General features: G+C 37.1%; 1 protein-coding gene across 1 annotated transcript in view; it reads right to left on the bottom strand.

The window, feature by feature from the left end:
• Positions 1–20,286, bottom strand: part of OTOGL (otogelin like) — a 64,093-nt gene that overhangs the window by 14,033 nt on the left and 29,774 nt on the right. Inside the window, exons 24-41 of the mRNA XM_053463662.1 lie at positions 19,261–19,395; positions 18,329–18,475; positions 17,352–17,471; positions 16,553–16,669; positions 15,508–15,664; positions 15,052–15,078; positions 14,510–14,677; positions 13,248–13,526; positions 12,067–12,184; positions 10,502–10,581; positions 7,832–10,053; positions 5,877–6,054; positions 5,270–5,412; positions 4,793–4,816; positions 3,278–3,370; positions 2,684–2,873; positions 1,849–2,063; positions 1,337–1,478 (exon numbers count right to left, since the gene is read on the bottom strand). Coding sequence (XP_053319637.1) covers positions 1,337–1,478; positions 1,849–2,063; positions 2,684–2,873; positions 3,278–3,370; positions 4,793–4,816; positions 5,270–5,412; positions 5,877–6,054; positions 7,832–10,053; positions 10,502–10,581; positions 12,067–12,184; positions 13,248–13,526; positions 14,510–14,677; positions 15,052–15,078; positions 15,508–15,664; positions 16,553–16,669; positions 17,352–17,471; positions 18,329–18,475; positions 19,261–19,395 — 4,555 coding nt within the window. The remainder of the gene's footprint in view (positions 1–1,336; positions 1,479–1,848; positions 2,064–2,683; positions 2,874–3,277; positions 3,371–4,792; positions 4,817–5,269; positions 5,413–5,876; positions 6,055–7,831; positions 10,054–10,501; positions 10,582–12,066; positions 12,185–13,247; positions 13,527–14,509; positions 14,678–15,051; positions 15,079–15,507; positions 15,665–16,552; positions 16,670–17,351; positions 17,472–18,328; positions 18,476–19,260; positions 19,396–20,286) is intronic.

Raw genomic sequence — 20,286 nt, 5'->3', positions numbered from 1 at the left:
TATTCTGTTTTGTTAATTTCTAAAAATGTATGAACACTGCTTGACCTTGTACAAAGGTACACATACAACTGGGTAAGAAATGTGGGTGTCTATTCACTACATCATAAGTTGCTGCAAGTTTAAACATTTTGCTAACTTTTCTACCCATTAGGAAGGGCCAACCCTTGTCAGTTTGTCCTGCAAGAATGACTAAGTTGGTTCTGAATAATGCATAGCTAATATGAGAACATTTAATGAAAGTCATCTCAACCTACATTATGTCAAGTCAGATAAATAGAATCGTTTAATTCGCCTGCGAGCTCACATTTATTGTGACTAAGCACTTTATTGATGATGTGATCATCAAATGATAGACTTGACTGAGGTAGCGCCAATGCGTCGCCCTCTTTTACCCCCCTTCCCAAATAAATACACAAACACAAAGTAAACAATATAATGCTTTATTATAGTCAACTTATGGAAAAATAAGGCCACGGTGCAGTCCGCTTTACGCCTTCCACACCGTGACACAGATATAAATAACTTTATTAATAGAAAATAAACTTTATTATGTAAACACCATATAATAATATAGCGATGCACGTGCCGCACCACCCGACTTACTTATGACACGTGCAAGCCTTAAAACTAACAATTGTAAACCAAATGTACAGGTTACACATCGTAACCCTAAATTGTAAACAACGACTGAAACTACCGAACCGGCTGGCACAGGCGTAAAACCGTAAAACCGGCGTCCCCTGCACGGCAGCCATTGTCACGGCTAGGATTTACCAAGGCACAAGCCCAGGGAGTGTCCTGCACTTAGGCCGAGGGCCTGTGCACCACGGGTAAAACCACACCTAAGGTGGTTAACCCTTGCTCTATGCCAGCTTGATAACCAACCGCCAAGGAACAGACGATTAAAAGAAAAGAGAGAGGGGTGGGAGGGAGGGAAAGCTTTTCAGGTCAATTGAAAAAGTGACCTAAATGGGGTGGGCTCCCATATATATAGTGACCCCCACCCCTAAGCACAGTAGGATGATTCACTCCTATCATAGTCAGCCCAGGGCCGTCAATCAACATAAACTGACAGCCCCCTGAGCTGACTCAGCAGAATTTCAGATAAACAGGAAAACGGGAGGGGGGAGAGGGCTGCCTGTCGTCCCCTCAGTCATGCGCCCTTCTTGCTCCATACTCTCGCCTGGGGCTTTCTTTATAGTAAACTATTATACATCAACTGTTCATTACAAATATACTATGTTTAATATGTCTTTATCATGACACAATTTCCATTAAAGCAAGCAGTCCTTTCATGCCCCTTTAAAAATACGTTTGGTTATATTGTGCCACTTACTGCAGTAATCTCTTGTTCTCCATCTGATGCAGATATTATGCTTGTTGCACAATGCCACATAGGCGGAAAGTGCATCACATTCATAGTTTAGGAAATAGGTGTTGTTGATCCACATCTTCTCACAGAAATCTTGAGGTGCAACCTAAAAGTGAAAATATTTTCTAGTTAGTATAAATCTGATACCTAAACAAATACATATTTCAAGAAATAACCAAATGAGCATCTGAGACCCCAAAATGTATGATAGAACAACTATTCCCCATGTCAATACTGCAGTTGTTTGGTAAACTTGATAAATAGTCTTTTTTAAGTTAAGTACGAGACATTTTGAATTGTTAGACTACTAGTTTGAACAGATCTACAAAGGCATATATAAATATAACATCATCATTAATGCGCCATCATTAACCCTCTATTCCAAGAGTAAAATCAACACAGAAAACATTAAGTATTTGTAAGTTCTTAATGTTATACGGTCATTATACATTAAAGCATAGATCTATGTTACATACTTTCCTATGGCACGGGGCAAAAACCTTTCGGTTCAGCAGCTCCATGCAGTAAGTACAGTTATCCTCAGTACAGTTTCTCATGGGACGTCTTGTGGTGACATCAATTGATTTCTCAATCTCCCAGCTTTTAATAAATGCTTCAATGTCTTCCTTATTTGTTATTATTGTTCTGTTCTGCATCTTTAAATCATCGCTTGGATCTCCATTGCAAATACCTTGAATCATAAACCAGAATTAATATATTCAATTTTTGTGCCTTTTTAAAAACAGTGGTTTCAATGACAGTGACTGCAAATGGGATGTAAGTATAAATAGCTTGATTAGATTCAACACAATGTTTCTGTCCCGTTCAGCATACCAAGACATTTTGGACAATGCTATGCTTCCAATTTTGTGGGAACACCCTTTTTTGGGGAATGCTCTTTTCTATTCCAGCATAACCGTGCCCCAGTGCACAAAGCAAGATCCATAAAGACACGGTTGGATGAGTTTGGTGTGGAAGAACTTGACAGGCCCACACAGAGCCCTGAGCTCAACCCCATCAAACACATTTGGGATGAACTGGAATGGAGACCATGAGCCAAGCCTTCTCATCCAACATCAGTGCTTTCACTTTACAAACACTCTACAGAATAGGTAAAAATTCCCACAGAAAGACTCCAAAATCCTGTGTAACATCTTCCCAGATGAGTGGAAGCTGTTATAACTGCAAAGAGGGAACCAGCTACATCTTAATGTCTATGTATTTAGAATACAATGTTATAAAGGTCCCTGTTGGTGTAATGGTCAGGTGTCCCAATACTTTTGTCCATATAGTGTATATTAGTAATCTTACCACATAGACCTTCTGTTTTGGTGGAGAGATTAGAATGTAGACCATACTGTATGTCTATAATGCCTGTAACATGGGTCCATTTAATGCTGATGCCTGCTGGCGTGTTAATGACATACATGGCTCCAGTATCCTGAATGCAGAGTCCTTGTTTTGAGAACGGCAAGGGTTGGCTTACTGAATTCACCTCTACCTAAAACAGAAAGAAACAGATTATTACAATGATAAGAACACTTCCCAGGCTTTGAGCCACAACTTTTAATACACAAAGTTTTAATACACAAACAGTTTTCTGAACAATTATTGTCTTGTCAATAAATTCTAAAACTCAATGGACATACTTAGATGGGCTATGCATTATGAATGGAACAATAGATCGTACATGCAATAGAAATTTGGTCCTTCATAATGTATACTGTATAGCTTAATCTGTGATATGAAATGTTCACAAGGAATCAACCACTGCACTGCTAATTCAGAATTTACTACACACCCCCACAATAACTGTAACAGATAATTGAATAATTGATAATGGAACTACACAGCTAAGCAGTATTCCTGTGTGGTATACTGACAGGTTATCAGTTTTGTGCCAACCTTCCTATCCAAACGGTTTATTAGAACTTCAAAATTTGCTGTTGTCACATTCAGCTTCTTAAAACACAACCCAGATGTTCCTCCAGCACCAACCTAGATGTGGGAAAGAAATAAATGTGGATATAACAAAGCAAGAATTCATCGCATATCCAGCACAATTTAAACCCAAGGATGAATATTGGGGATAGTCTCACACTATATAATCATATATTTCCTAGCGCGCCACTACCTCAACGTACACCAAGAAAAAGAAAGCGAACCCTTTGGAATTACCAGCATTTATATATAAATAAGTCTTAAAATATAATATGATCTTCATCTAAGTTACATCTAAGTGTCATCTAATTTGCTATTCTCAAGAAGCACCTGCTAAAGTGAACTATGTCTCACATAAAAAATAAATCTTAGAAGACCTACAATCAAGAAATGCTGATTTGGATAAAGATAAAAAGGAATTCAAAGTAATCTCAAAGAGTTTACATATTCTGCCCAGCCAAGATATCTCCAAGGGCACAACTCAGAATGCTCAATTAGATAAAAAGAACCCCAGAGTAACAGCTAAAGGCTTGAAGGAATTATTGGAACTGGTTAACATCTCTGTTCATGAGTCTAGCATATGCAAAACATTGAACAAACAAGGAGTCCATTACGGAAGAAACTGCTGCTCTCCAATTTAACATTGTTGTTCACCTGAAGTTTGCCAAAGAGCTCCTTCATACTGCACAATGATACTAGGGAAAAACATTCTGGACTGATGAAACTAAGGTTGAATCGTTCAGGAAGAAAATGCAGCACTACGTATGATGTAAAAATGGCACCATGTACCAACTTAAGAACATCATCCCCGTGGTGAAGTATGGTAGAGGAAGCATTATGATTTGAGGCTGCTTTCCTGCCTGGGGGCCTGGACAGCTTGCCATCATCGAGGGGACAATGAATTCCCAAGTTTATCAGGGTATCATAAAAGATAATGCCAGGGTGGCTGTTCACCAACTGAAGATCAGTAGATGCTGTGTAATGCAGCAGGACAATGACCCTAAACTTTGAAGTAAATCTACTACAGAATGGCTAAAAAAAAAAGAAAATCTGCCTTTTGGAGTGGCTCAGCCAGAGCCCATTAGTGATGCTGTGAAATTATCTCATAAGAGCCGTTCACAACAGACATTCTATGAATATGGCTGAGCTTAAGCAGTAAGGAAGAATACCGAAAGAGCTTGTTTTAGGTTACTGCTGCCGAAGGAAGTTTGACCAGTTATTAGATCCAACGGTTCATTTACTTTTTCCAGCAGGACCGTGAATGCTTAATAGCTGTGTTCAATAAAGACATGGAAGATTATCATTGTTTGTGTGTTATTAGCTTAAGCACATTGTGTTTTTCGATACTTGTAACTTAGACAAAGATCAGATCACATTTTTGAACTATTAATGCAGAAAACCAGGTAATTCCAAAGGTTTAATTTACCTTTTCTTACCACTGTATATATAAAATATAAAAAAAACTAAATTACAACTCACCAGCTTTCTTATTGAGTTGACACTCTAAAAATAAAGAAAATATAAATATTACACCAGATAATATACACAAAAACATTAATCACTGAAATATTTCAGCGCTTGCCAAATGTTTTGTTACAAAACAGTAATGGATGTTACACATCTCAAGAGGCAATACATTGCAAAGCATGTGTCTCGCAACTTGCCTGGAATAGATTTAAGTAAGTTTAGCTCAAGTATACTCTTGACTAAAGATCAGCTGAAGTGCCTAGAGTGGTATTAACCATAAGTATATGAGGACACCCAGAAAACTCTACGGGGTTGTTGTGTCTCTGCGGGATTGTTGGGGTGCCCTGTGGATAGGATTAGTGTAATATGATTATTTTTTGTTTATTTATTTATTATGTATAAGCCTACCACAATATGAAAACGTATATGATTAAGTGATGTGTACAAAACAAGGTTTCTGGAAGGTCGTAATTAAGATCGACAACTTACCAGACTTGGTGGGCATTTTTCAATATGTGCTACAATAGTTTCTTTTGGAAGCCTTACTAAAATATAGGGTGCAGCATTATACAACGCAATGTTGTTTCCGTCAAATGTGATGATACTCAGTTCTGATAATACAGAACACTGACCTAAAAAAAAGAAATCAATGGTTACAGCGTCCAACCTGTCATTGTAAAGCTGTCAATTAATTTGTAGCAATGGATGTGTTGTGAGAAGATACCAATGCACATACTTTGATATAAGGCCCAACATTTCAGGTGTCTAAACTGAGACACCTTCATTGGGAAGGTTGGAGGCAGAGTAGGACCGCCTTCCTATCTTACCGATCCGACCACTTGTGATGCTTAGCAGAAATCTTTTACAGAAAAAGAAATTTTTGACAATTGTGCTAGAACTGAGGTGGTCAGAAAAGTGCTTTGTATTGGTTTTTTTTTAGCAGTGGTTTGGCTACCTTCTGGCCACACATGGAAATGTAGAGATAAATATTAGCATTTTGTCATCCATTCTTTGAAATTGACTCGTTGGGTTTAGGCAGATTTGTAGTTAGTGTGTAAGTGGACATTATTAAAACAAGAACCCAAAAATCACTTACAGGGACATTCCCATTCTGGGCAGCAGCTATCACTATTCACTTGAACAGGCATCCCACGAAAGCCACAATCTGGTTTTTCTACATTTTTGTGACAGTTACTTGAGACGTTGTATAGCATCCAGCCCATGTTAATACACACGTACTGACTGCATGGGTCCAGGGGCTCAAAGTATCGGGGCTGTAGATAAAATGAAAAGAAAAAAAAGTTATTCAAGCAGATTAAACTTTAAAACCACGTAAGAACAAAAGACTATTGGTTTGATGTGTCTTTATAGAATATGGAACCCCTACAGTAGTAATTCTATTTGTAAGGTTTTTTTTAGTAACGCTCTAAGAAAACATATAATTATGATAGGGCTTTCTAATGATCAATTAGCCTTTTAAACGTAACCTTGGTTTAGCGAACACAACGTGCCATTAGAACACTAGGGTGATGGTTGCTGACAAAGAGCCTCTGTGGACCAGCTACAATAGTCGTTTACAACATTAACAATGTATTTACTGTATTTGTGAGCCACCTGATGTTATTTTAATATACAAAATGTCCTTTTCTCTTTCAAAAACACAGACATTTTGAACCTCTGGCGTATACATTCAAAAACTCAATACACAATAGAGTGATATTTAGCTCAGTTAAATGTGCCAGATGGAGACTTCATCAGAAGGGAAAATAAAATTTGGGGAAGAGTTCAGAGGAGGGCTACCAAAATAGTGAATGGTTCCAGGATAAAAATTATCAGGAAAGCCTAAGGTAACTAAGTAAGTATAACTTGGAGGAAAGAAGAGACATAAAGAAATATTTAAAAGCTTAAAGGGATTTAGCAAAGTACAAAAGGGAGGTTAATTTAAAATGAGGAGAAATGTGAGAACAAGAGGTCATAGCCTAAAATTGGAGGGTAAGAGGTTTAAATGTAATATAACAAAGTTTTACTTTACTGAGAGGGTAGTAGATGAATGGAACAGCTTCCCAGAAATGGCAGTGTCATGCATGGGGTGGCATTAAACTATCTTATTTAAGGAAGAATGGGCAGACTAGATGGGTTGAATGGTTCTCTTCTACCATCTATGTGCTTGGTTCCAAGTCCAATACTCCTGTCAGGAGCCAGACTTATGTAGGCAGCTGGGCTCAAAGACCTGTTATACCATGTGAGCAGACAAGACCCTTAAAGTGGTTTCATCCCACTAATTTATTTGTCTGCAGGGGAGCTGGACCTACACTATTTAAAAACACTATTTTTAGAGGCCCTTAGTTGTTGTTACAGTGATCCTACTGCAATTTGGCATTTGATGTCTGATCCTGCCCAGTATTTGCTTCAGCACCTGTTCCTGCCCATGTCCAGTCCCCTTTCACTCTATACCCTATCCAGTACCCTTGCCTTGACTCTTCGATACTGATATTTTGACCTTGCTTACTGCCTCGCCCCTGGGTTTTGAATTTGCCTTCTGGTCTGACCCTGGCTTGCTTTCTGACTTTACTTTTGTATTCCGCGTAATTAATGCCATCTGTTGGTACCCAGTCTCCTACCATCACCCAGTTCCTAATCTCCAGGATAACCCTGCTAACAGCCTCTGCCTTGCCACCTGGCCAGAGTCAACAGCACCCTTATTTCACCAGAGGCACTTGTTCTCCATTTCCCGCCCATCCACTATGTGTTGTACTCTACTGGTAACTCATTAGTGAGCAGCACAAGGCACAGTCTATTTGCACAGGATCCCTACTTCCTTGAACCCATGGACCAGGTAAGTCCTAACAGTGCCACTCTTCCACATAAACTCTCGTCACCTACTCTGCATCTTTCTATACCACCATCAGGTAGCAACTTACTCCAGGAGTATCATGTGTAGAGGCATAGCAGCCTGTACTTTATTACATATTACCTTATTCCACTTATTTTTATCAAACGCATACTAAATTAACATTAATACTTCAATGTCTAATAAACATGCTTTCTTACCAAGCACTCAGAAGGACTGCTCGTGTGGAGCATTGTGCCAAAAGAGTAGTAGTCTGTTGAGGAAGTACCATTAATCGCCATCTCAGAAGCAGCTTCTGAACTCATGGTATCAAACGGGTGGAAACTGCTAGCTACAGAATCAAAGGAGACATGAGTGATATTTTCTGAAAATGTGGATACGAGCTCTGTTGGTTCAGTGATGTTATATAAAGGTTTTAATGTTTTTTCCAGTGGGACTTTGGACAAGTCAGACTGTGTAATATTAGTAAACGCTGAAGGAGATGTTGTCTCTGCAGATACAGTTGATTGTGATTTATAGGTCTTTTCTTGAGTTGTCATCCAAGTTTGGCTAACATTAAAATAGGGTGCTTCACTGGTTACATACAGAGGTTTTTCCTCGGAGGTAGTAACATTAGCTGCGGATGTTGTAGAAGATATTGCATCTTGTTCTGCAGTCACTGGCAGCACTGTTGCAGCTTGTGGTGTCTCCGTAAGTTTTTTAGTGGTGTCGATAGTTGAACCTGTAACTGTTGTAGATTCAGAGAGGTATGTGGATGAACTTGGTTTTACGGTTGTAGGGGTTGGAACTGGGAAAGAAGTGGTAAGTAAAGCACTTTTGGAGATGTGTGGCAATGTTGAGTCAGTTATGGTTATTGCTGTAGTTAGTTCAGGTTCCTTTGAAATTTCCATAGGAGAACTTGTATCTAAAGAGCGTTTAGTAAATGTAACATGTTCTGTAGATTTGCTTTCTAAACCATGAGTAAACGGTTCCCTTGTAGTAAAGTGTGTTCCGAGAGATACTTTAGAAGTGTATTGAGAAATGGTTTTCAATGCTGTTTCCGTGGTCTTTGGAAATTTCTTAGTACTTAAGGTCACTGCTGGTGTTTGAATAAGTGTTACATTAGAAATAGACGACATATTTTTTGTGGAAGTCTGCGTGTCTTCATCTTTTTGGGATACAACTGTAGAAACATGAAAAGTTTGCTGACTTGTTCCTGATGACACAGTAGATTGAAAGTACCGAGAAACAATATCTAAAGCTTCCACAGGTGTAGTCTTTTTTGTTGGTAATACTATTTTGGTAATTGTACTAGGAGTCTGTGAAGACGTTTGGAAGTGTACTGTAGTTGGTAATTTTGACAGGCTGAGGCTAGATGTTATTTCTGTGGTTGGCTCTAAGGGACTATAAGAGGTAATAAATGTTGGTGACATGGTAATTAAGTCTTGTTTTCTCTCTGTCATTTTTGTTTGTGTGATCAATTTTGAAGTTTCATGCAGACCAGGAGCAGACTGTGATGTTATATCACTTACACGTGTAGTCACTGGTGAAAAATGTGTTAATGGCGATGTTGGTATGGTCCCTGGTCCTGCAGAAATTCCCATGCTTGTTGTTCTTAGGAGAGGTAAAGTAGAAAGAGTGTCATTTAGCAAAGACGTTTGAGTCAAAGTGCTTGTTAGCTGTGCCCTGGAGGTTCCTGTATGAACGCTTGTCAAAGTGGTTGTAAAAACGGGTTGCACAGGCAAAGTTACTATGGAAGTATAGGATGTAGTAGATGGCTTATGAGATGTAGCTGATACAACAGGTGGTGTTAGACTTGTTTGGGTTAATAATTCTGTCGCATGTGTAACTGCAGTTGTGCTCTTTGTCAAAGGGAAGTATGGAGAAACTGTAACCAATTTTGTTGTCAGCTGGAAAAGACCCTGTGAAGATTGACCCAGCATTCTTGTTGGTGTTTTAGTTGTATCTACAGCTGCTGCAGGGTGTGGAGTTGTAAAAGCTGTAAAGGAAGTTACAGTATCAAGTAATGGTTGAGAAATGGCAGATAATGTCCTGAAAGTTGTAGATTTTGCTGATGAAGTAAACTCTGTGACTCCAGGGCTTTCACCAAATGTTGATTTCTTTATGTCTGGTACTGATGCTGTAGTACTTAGAAATGCTTTGGAAAGGTCTCCAGTAGTGATTTCCAAACGTAACTTTGTAGTATACAGATCCATAGTCGACTGAGTAGTTGGAACTGATGATTCTGGGTGAACCACATGGGTTGTGTTTGGGGTTCCAAAAAATGAAATGAATGTAGACTTTTCTGGCATTTCAGAGGAAAGTGGTTCAAATGTTGGAAATCTTGTTTTTATGCTGACATTTGTGTGCAATGTTGTGGCTGCTGGACTTGTCTTAGCTGGCTTTGTTGCAATGGGGAGCTCTGTTGTTTTTACAGGGACACCTACGAGGGAAACAAATATATATTCCTCTCAGTCCACTGAAATATCATGAATGTCATTAATGAGGTTGGAAATCTACATGTAATCAATGCTGATGCTTCTGCTACATTAAGTGGTAACTGAATAATGTATAATAATAATAACAAAACATGTAACAATAGTACTCATATCCTCAACCATAAGAAATTATATGCATAACAACATTTGCATTGTTTTAGCTTATATCTCACCCAGCCTCCGCAACAAGCTGGGCTGTTCCAGGCTTTGGGCTTGAGCCCACAAAAGTTTCTACATTTAACAAAGTGAACTTTAAAATAACTACCGGTATTTTTAGCAGATGCACTTCAGAGATACACATGTGGATATGGTGCATACATAAAAGCAGAATGCTAACAGCAATATCTCTACAATGGGCATAAAAATATGAATGTGGGTTAAGGAGATACTTACAATCCTCTGGATAGACACATTTAAGTGTCACCTCGTCAAGTATCATGTGATTTGGACAGTATGGTATGCATCCTTCTACCCTTCAGACATCAAACAGAAAAATAAACAACATCAGTAATGTAATAAACATTTATACACTGGTACACTTTATAAAATAAATAACTCCACATTTATTTCAAATTTTGAGTATCAAAAAAGTTGCATTTGGATGAATAAATGGATAAGAGTGAATAAAAGTCCTAACGAAACAAGTATTTTTTTCACTAGCGAGGTCTTGCTTTCATTTTTGAAATCAATAAATTCTGAAAAAAAACTCAAAGACTCAAAATTGCACAAAACCACATAACATCATTTTTCTTTGAGGTTGTGGCCAGGAGGGCTACTAAATAATACTAAAATAATACGTAAATGCTAAGTGCCATGAGGCGATTATTTAGTAAGTAAAGGATACATTTAAGGCTTACTTTTAATGTAATAGGCACCAGCTGGCCCAATTTAGGCCTCCAAAAGTAAGCTTATGCACCCCCATTGCTTACGCAAGACATTATGGTCTAATACCTACCAGAAGATTTGACAAACCTCAAGTGCTAGGTCCCCTGCTGGACACACTGACTGGCTCTATAGAGGGCTAGTTCATAAGGCTAGTGGGCAGGTCTTGACAAAGCTGGCTTTATCTTTCTATATGCCACCGGGAGACAGGGTCTCAGCTGGGTCACATGACATTAGCAGCACAACAGTCGTTGGGTCATACACATTGTAACAAGCCACCCATTCAACCGCGTAGGAGAAAATAACCATCATCCTTAGCCCAGCCTTAGCTTTTTATGTCTGTGCTAATCAGCCTGCAGGTATCCCGCAGGTATCCCACCAGACAAACAGTCCTGGGGAAAATCTGGACCAGACTGTAGAATATATAAACACCCAGGCAGTGGGATGGAGAAGCAGCTAAGCCTGCTCTACTGGATCCACCGCATGTACCCAAAATACACGATGCTAAATTATTGGATTTAAAGCTGCACCAAGCTTGCCCTAGGGGTGTATTTTCCCACTGCCTGGCATCAATCTGCAGCCTCCTGAATACACCCCGTCTACAACATCTTGTACTCTGCAATAATGTTTAAGGATTCCTCTTTCCCATGGAACATTCCTTTGGTTGCTATGGTTACTAGTCCACATAAAAACATTTGCATCAAAACAACTTTTGCCCATTTCTTTTTTTTTCTCACATTGAAGGCAATAGAATACTGCATCATAACATTATAGCAAATGATTAGTCACTGTTTGAGCTCTCATTAGTTTTTAGTGCTTAGGAAAAGAGGAATTCGTCAAAACTTCATATAAAAAACATTTAACATTATGCAATTGTACATGTAAAGATACACGTTACATAATTCATTTTGAACGATTGCATAAATAGTTGCTTAAAGATTTTCAGACTAAAACACCGTTCCATCTAAGGACAGCTTTCTGTACAGGGTTGTGAACTACACGGTTCTGCAGTTCTCACAAGCATTTTTAGCAATAAAATGTATAAATTGTTTACAATATCATTTATTCAGGCTTACGGTGGAAGAAATGAGCATGCCATGGCTTCGGGATCACTGCAGGTTTTAATACAAGGGCTGCTGCAAGGCTCATATCTCCATTCGCACATTCTACGATAGGGTACAGCTGCGATTATCTCTGAAACACATAACGTCAGGATTTTTTTCAAATGGGTAGGGAGAATATCATAAAATAGCAATAAAATGCATTATAAAATAAAGGAGCAGACCCATTCAATTAACGGTTATGCTAAGAAGCAGATATCCTACATATTTATGTTACATACATGTTTATTTTGTGTTCATCTCTGGGGGAGGCTTACACCAATCCTATGTTGTGCCAGCTGTAGAATTCTAAATCTACTCTTTGTCAAAGTTATCAGTAGTTGCCGATTCCCCTGGCACAGTTTCTGTCAGTTTCATGTCTAAGTAGTATTTTTATTGTTATTAGCAGGTCATTAATTCTTAATAGTGCGCATTCATGATTAGTTTCTGAATCCTCCTCATTACTCCTTGTTTTTTGATATATAAAGCCTATGAACGGAAGTAGAAACAAATATTTTGCAAAAGGCAAATAAAGTGTACGAGTAGAGAAAGTCTGCCCTGAGTGGCAACATTAAGGTTCTATTTACTAAGCCAGATCTTTAGGAAGAACTAAAGTCAAATTAGGGGAATGCAGTTGCAGCTCAGTAGCAACACCTCTGAAAATGGTTGTTCAAACCCCCGATGAATTCACTTATTTCAAGGAACACGCAACTCTGAAGCTGAACTTGGTGTAAAGTAAACATGTTACTGACTCAAGTCATAGCAGATACAATTGAGAGGCATTGCATTGAAACCATCTATTGAAGGTTCCTGAATAAATCCAATGGTGTAGAATGGTTAGGTTTCATCTAAGTGATTACAGTTGAGTCACCCTGGAGTTTTGTTAAATTAGGTAATCTAGCAGAGATACTTTTAGGTTGCTATTTGAACTGACCTCTCTCTCTTTCGGGTACTACACGAACTGCCAGGTAGCTGGTGTTTTTTTTTAACTTTGGATTAGTTTTAACTGTTGACAATTGTGTAAATATCTGAATCACATAGATGCACTTCTTCTATAACACCACAAAATACCTCTTACAAGAATGTAGATATGTAAAAAAACAGAATTACAATCGTGTGAATTCCACTATTAATCAAGCTTCTTCCAATGAACTCACCTTCAATCTTAAAGCCACTTGAAAGCTTAAACTCTTCTAAGTTATCATATTTGGAAACTTTAACCTCTTTTGCTGTGAGTACAATAAAATATCCTTTCTTGCTGTGTAACTCGAATGCACTGTAACCTGAAAGCCATAGGCCTTGATGGTGGAAAAATGTTGCTCTTCTGCGGAATAATGAACTCGTTTCCCATTGTTCTAGCCGAACAGTGTCATTTTCTTGTACAGTCAAGAAATAGTTTGGTCTTTCCGCAGATTCCAAGGATACAAGTGATACAGCTGTTGCCAAATTACAATAGACACACAAGTAGTTTATAACAAAGTACATAGTAACACCCACAATAAAAAAGAAATCATATACATTATTGAACATCATGGCTTCATGCCTCAGTATGAGACAGTATCAGTTTATAATGTAACCAAAATATAATATTCAGGGAGATGCCAGCCAGAGCATCTGAGCAGCCCTAAGGACCTTCACATTTTAGAATGTTCTCAGGAATAAGATAAAACAGACTGGTTATTGTAAACCCCACCCAACATGGGTATTCACAAAGGTTATAGCTGTGGTTGAGCTACTTACGGGTCAATCACAATTCAAGTCAAAGGAACTTCTAAATTCCTTCAAGTTGCTATGAAAAGAATACCATCTTGTCTACTCACTAAAATTATAACAAAGTCAAGCTGAGGAAATGCTCTAATTTGATAAAGTCAACTTGAACATTCAGAGGGAGATAAGTTGACCTAAGGCTATCCTCCTCAGCTGCCAACTTGACCATTTACTCAAAAGTTAGACTTTCATAATGACTCAACTTGTTTTACAGAATTAACCATTCGCTGCCATGACCAACTCAAATGACAAACTCAGCAGCAGCCATGTTGACTTCAGCAGCAGCCTGGCCCAACTTGGACCCAACTTTGCCGTCTGCATTTCATTCTTTCATCTTTGGCAAACTTAGAAAAGAGTGTGCTTATAATGAGCATTTCCTACGTAGAATACTATGCTATATAAAGAAGGTATTGATAGCTAATAATATTGTTATCCAATTTTATGCACTTGTAACAATTTCAGAAAATATATTCCACAGATTTCAAGCTCAAGGTAAATCAGCTCTACAGTAAACATTTAAAATATAAAGATACTATATTATTGTAACACACCATTTACAACAACTCATGCGTTGGTGGAGGGTTGTTTTGACAGACTATCCTACATTTTTTTGTGACAATATAATTTAAATATTTAGATTCTGAGTACTTACATAGGTCTTTATCTTTGAAAAGTCCAGGTGTTATCATGAAGTTAAACAAAACATTTCCATGGGCGCTCACTCTTGGCAATGGGAATAGATATTTACTGGTAACATTTACACCTAAAACAATTTCACTGTTGCCGCAGCTAGAGAGGATATAGGGACCTTCTCCAAGTCCTGGAAGAACAGAAGACAAGACAAACTATAACCCTTTGCCATATCCATTCCACTGGAACCATGCTACTTACACACACTGATACATTTATATAATTAAATTACCCTAAGGATGTTAAGTTTGTTTCGTTTGTTTTGTTTGAAATGTGAATATTTGTCTGTGTGTTTTTTTCTCATGTTAAAATTTATTTTGACCCCTTATATCTGTCTTAACAAGTATCTGATCAATTGTTCCATTTAAACAGTGAGCCATTGATTTGTCATTTATACATTTGCTAATATTGTCTGAATTTTTCTATACTTTCAAGTTGTTATTAGCCTACCGGAAAAACAATGTTCAAAATATTTAAAAAAAATTGTGTTTCAATTATCCTTACCTTGATTATAGTATTCACAGTCGTAAGCTAAAAAACATAAATGAGATAGTTGTTAAAAAACAAAAATGTGCTAAGCTCAGAGCAGTATATGGTTCTATGTCACTTTGATGACCGCTGAAATCACAATGTTGTCCAATAACCAAAAAAATGTTTTCCTACACAGTGCAATAATTATACTAATCTTTAGTGGTGTTGGAACTCATACCAAAAATTGTTACTAATGGCTGCCTTCAGTTTTGCAGATAAAGGAAGTATATTAGAAGACAATAAAATAAACAAGATCTTCAATACCAAACTATATTACTGTGTTATCTCTATGAGTTTGGCCTTTTAAATCTTTACATTAGAATTACAAGTTCACCATAACTGCTGCTGTAAAATGTTTCCTCGACTTATTCTTTCATATATATTTCTATATAACAAAATTGATGTAAAGGACATATGGGAAATACTCACGGCACATTTTAGGCGATCTCCAGTGGACAGCTACACCTTGCTGGCAGCACTTGTGAGCATAGGCTGCTATACTGGTACACAGACACTCACAATCCCCACCAAGGTTACAGTTACATGTGTCTGTGTGGCAGTTTTTAACAAATGAAGTCACGTCGATCTATTATAAAGTATGTAAAATTTAATTCACAATATTTTTAATTTGGTGCAGGTCATTGTACTTAAGCACCTGAACTTTTCAAACTTAAACATGTGCATAAAAAGTTTGTATTATTTTAAATGAGATGATCCACAGCCAGACAAAGAACTTCGGCGCTGTTACTTGATTGTGTAGTAAGTAATGACCTGAATTTATAATTATGTTTCTTAATGTTAATAAACTAACATTCATTGTATGATTCTCTATAACTAGTAAACAAAGGAACATAGAACTTGTTGGCAGATAAGAACCATCCCGTTGATTTTTTTCCCGTTCAGTCCCCTTACGATCTACTTATACATCCTTAAAACTTTTGACAAGAAGCTTATTAGGAAGTACAGGTACTGCCTTTGTTGCAGTGCATGGCAAAAATGCCAAAAAATGTTTTCATGGTTTGGTTATGAAAATCCCCAGTACTGAAGAGGTTAATCAATGATTGCTGTTGTCTTAGATTCATGATAGCCATATACCTATCCAATGCCCTCACTGCACTAGCCTCTACCACTTCCGCTAGGAGATTGCTCCATTGATCTACTGCCCCCTCAGTAGCCATGAACTTTACAACTGTTTTGCTGAATGATAACCTTTATATCAATCTATATGGATATGTCCTTTCCTGGCTCCTAAACTAATATGCTCACTTCAGGAACTCAAGCTTACTAACATTGTGGTCCCCAACATCAATTATATATGACCATGCACCATGGCACTGACTGGGAGACCCAGCAACCAGCACATACTGTAAGTCCAGTAAATAGCTCTTTGACAGCTAGGCTAAACATAGAGATGGTCTAGTTATATATGCAAGGATTTCCTGAGCAACCAACATATTTTGTAAATCACGCTTACCACATTGCGACATGGAGCAAACACATCACTGTAGAGGACTGAGCATTCCTTTTTTGCATATGGGAATTTACTCTGATGGACCTCACAAGGTCGAACCGTTTCATTAAAACTTTTACACTACAATAGGAAAAAAATCAACATGAATTCTTGATTTTTATTAAAAATAGAATAATATAACAAAATACAGTCCACGTCAAAATACTATCAGTGACTCTCCAAAACGAATCCCTTATCTCCTTTTTTTGACTTATTCTCTCTCTCCATGGTTACAGTGTCTGAAGTTTACATTTTTACTATCCTTTTCACCACTCACCACCTGCTGCTCCCTTGATCTCACACCTTCCCACCTACTTAATCCTTTTTTTTCACAGTCCCAATGCTAACTTGTATATTTAAAGTTAAATAATGAGATGTTTAAAAAAAAGCATGAAAGATATCCTATTAAATAAAGGTACACTCCAGCCATTATATACACTTTGATGCATAATATAACTGTGTGGACATTTCTTCCATTGATTTCAAGCAGCAATTCAGTCGCAAGAATTGTTGGACCATGATGGAGAAGCCCTTTGTTTTGGAAAGTACTTTAATATACGTTCTTTAGTCAAGCTTTCTGGGGCAGTAAACTGTCCTTTTATATATTTTTTTTCATGCAGCCAATGGATAAACGTTATGTGACATGTACATGGAATTATCGTATTTAGTTTAATGTGTCCTTACTCATTTAATATGTATTATATAATGCAATGTATAAAATTTGAGGTGACTATTTTATTTTAAATATATACATTTTTCATACCTGGCCAATTGTCCAGCTGTCTCCAAAGACTTGAGCGTTTCTTACTTCCAGATTGTTGGATGTCGTTAGATCATTTGAAGTGTATTTGTCAAAATTGCCACATAAACCTGAAAGTTTCCCCTAGTTTAGATGAAAAAGTACATTATACATTAACACATACACGACCAGAGTCGATGGCCCTATCTATGTATCTATGTTTCGACTCCCGTGGCACAATCAAGTAACAAGGGCTAATTGCTTAACTCCCACACATGTTTAACCCATGTTACTTTTTATCTCCTTACAACAAACATTATTTTCAATACAAATCTTAGCTTGTCTAAGCGGATCAAAGCAAGTCTGCTGCCAGCCAACTGACATCAAAGTAATTCAACAGCCAGGTGCTGATAGCACTTTTGTAACTTGTTCTATAAAAATAACACTTGCATTGCTTTTATTATGTTTATAAAATCTTATCATTATTATTGTTGTTGTTATTAGTAATTTCTCCTGCTATGAAAGGGTTAAAATGTCCATGTTAAGTATGAATGTGTATTTTTGACTCCTCTGTGCATGTTTCACACATTAAACATTTTCGCTTTACCTTTTAAGGGTGCATTTATTGGGTTAAGACCTATCTACAGATTTCTAGACCTGCTTTTTGATCATCTACAAAATCTGCTTCCTACGGACCCCAATGCAGACATTTCTGTTAACTTTCATTGTAGTATTTTGTTAGTGGCCATTGCTTAGTTTCAGGATTTGATTTTCGGCATGTCGTTGAATCACAAACCATGAGTTATTCATCTCCATTTACACCGATTAAGGTATACATGGGTCAATGAACTGAGCCCACAGTATTTGTTTCAATTTATGTTCAACCTTTTCTAATATCATTATCTGACATGCACACATTAAACATTCCCAACACAGTAATATCAGATATGCACTCCTCTGGGCAGGTGTTTTATATATACATGAGAAGAATCGCTACTTACTTTCCATCGAGGCCCCACTTTGATGTGTATGGTGGTCTTCTTATCCCAGAGTATTGTAATTTCCAGCTCTGGAATGTGCACCACCGTGTAAAATCCAGCCTTCCAGTGCTGGTATCTATAAATACTCTGCTGCATTCTTAATTGTTTCTGCATTATAAAAATATATGACAAATAACACGTTACCATAACAGCAATTTAATCCCATAGCTTATTGTTAAAGGGAATCCATTTAAAATAAAAAAGGTAAGTACTACAATATTAGATATTTGCTCAAATAGCCTTGTAAAGATAAATACAGCCACTCAATGCAAACGCACACGCAGGTGTTAACGCTCATGACCATTGCTATAATTAAAGATGGCTACAGAAGTAATTGGTGGGATTTTATTAACCTGCTGAATTTATACTTTGGTGCCACACTCTGCATGGACTGTAAAAAGCTAGAAGCTTGATGACAAAAAATACTTTGTTGGTATAGAAAATTGTCTACTGCCAGCAGGTTAACTGAACAAGATAATTCCCAAATCGAGAGAGAATGGGTAAATATATATATATATATATGTTTTTATATGTTCCCTCCTTATATTAATTCTCATTACTTGGGTATGCCCTCTTTTTAGCGTACCGTCCATCAAGATCATGGCACACCTCAGATGTTGTAGGTAGGCGTTTTGTTAGTCTCACCATTCTCGTTTATCGCACTAATGTCCCAGACTCCGTACACAAATACATATATATATATATATAGGGAGAGAGAGAGAGAGAGCTCTGAATGTTTCACTCAGAGGGAGTGAATGTCAAACTTTCTGTTAATAAATTCTGCCTGGCTGGGAATAGAAAACCACAAATTACCTAAATATAAGCTAAGCAATATTATGAGAAATTCAGACATTGAAGACTACTGCTTGTTCATAGATAAAAGAAAGACTGACCTGTTTTTCTGGTGTGTCATTGAAATGAATGTCAGTGCCATCCAGAGAGATAACAAGATTCTTGGAGCAAATTATGTCATTGTCAAAACACTTTTTATTCTGAGCAATGATAGACACGTTGGAATTGTCTGTGCTCTAAAATGGATGGAACAAAATACAAATTTAATGTACATTTCATTGCTTTTATTAATATTCTGGAATATTCAAACAGAATACTGACTGTGTTTAGAATATCTTCAAATGCATAAAATCAATACTGCATTTTTCTTAATGTATCAATTATAGAAATAAATATTGCCATTTGTGTATCGATAATCATTACCCAGTGAAGTAACATTAAAATAATGAAAAATAGCATTTCGGTTGTATAAAAAATAACCTCTTTTTATCAAACTCCAATGAATAACATACTAACAGGACCTCCTTTGTTTTCTTGGTTCAGCCTAACCTTGTTTATCGAACGGATTTGGCATTTCCTTGGATTACATTTCAGCAATCCTGTTCTAATTAAAAATACCTCTGATTTTCCCAAGATTAGTCTTTGAAAGTATCTGTTACCCAATGATAAAAATCTTTTCTTCTTTTTACGGTGGTGAATGTTTTAAACTGTGGTATTTTCAAGACCCTTACTATTGTATATTAAATCATATGAGATAACCGAGTAATTCACAGTAAATATACTGAAGGTTGAAGGTAAATCTGATAACCGTAACAAAAGTATGACATTTTTGCTTATTTGTTCACATCATAAAAGTAAAAAAAACATGGCCAAATTACTGTGTACAAAGAAAAAATTGTTTTTTGGTGGGTAAGTACAAAAAAATTAAGAAACCAAATCCACATAACATTAATGAAGTGAGATGAATAAAATACTAACATATTGCACACTCATTCTTGCACTCAACAAAGTACATATACCATATTATTTATCTATATTTATATTTGTAATATGGCACTGGTTGGTAATACCCAAATCCATTGACTACTGATTTAACTGGATCACTGCAAAGTTCACTTTATCTAACA

Source organism: Spea bombifrons, chromosome 4 (assembly GCF_027358695.1).
Source record: "Spea bombifrons isolate aSpeBom1 chromosome 4, aSpeBom1.2.pri, whole genome shotgun sequence".
Classification (NCBI taxonomy): domain Eukaryota; kingdom Metazoa; phylum Chordata; class Amphibia; order Anura; family Pelobatidae; genus Spea; species Spea bombifrons.
The sequence above is the reverse complement of the archived record's forward strand: the minus strand, read 5'-3'. Positions and strand labels throughout refer to the sequence as shown.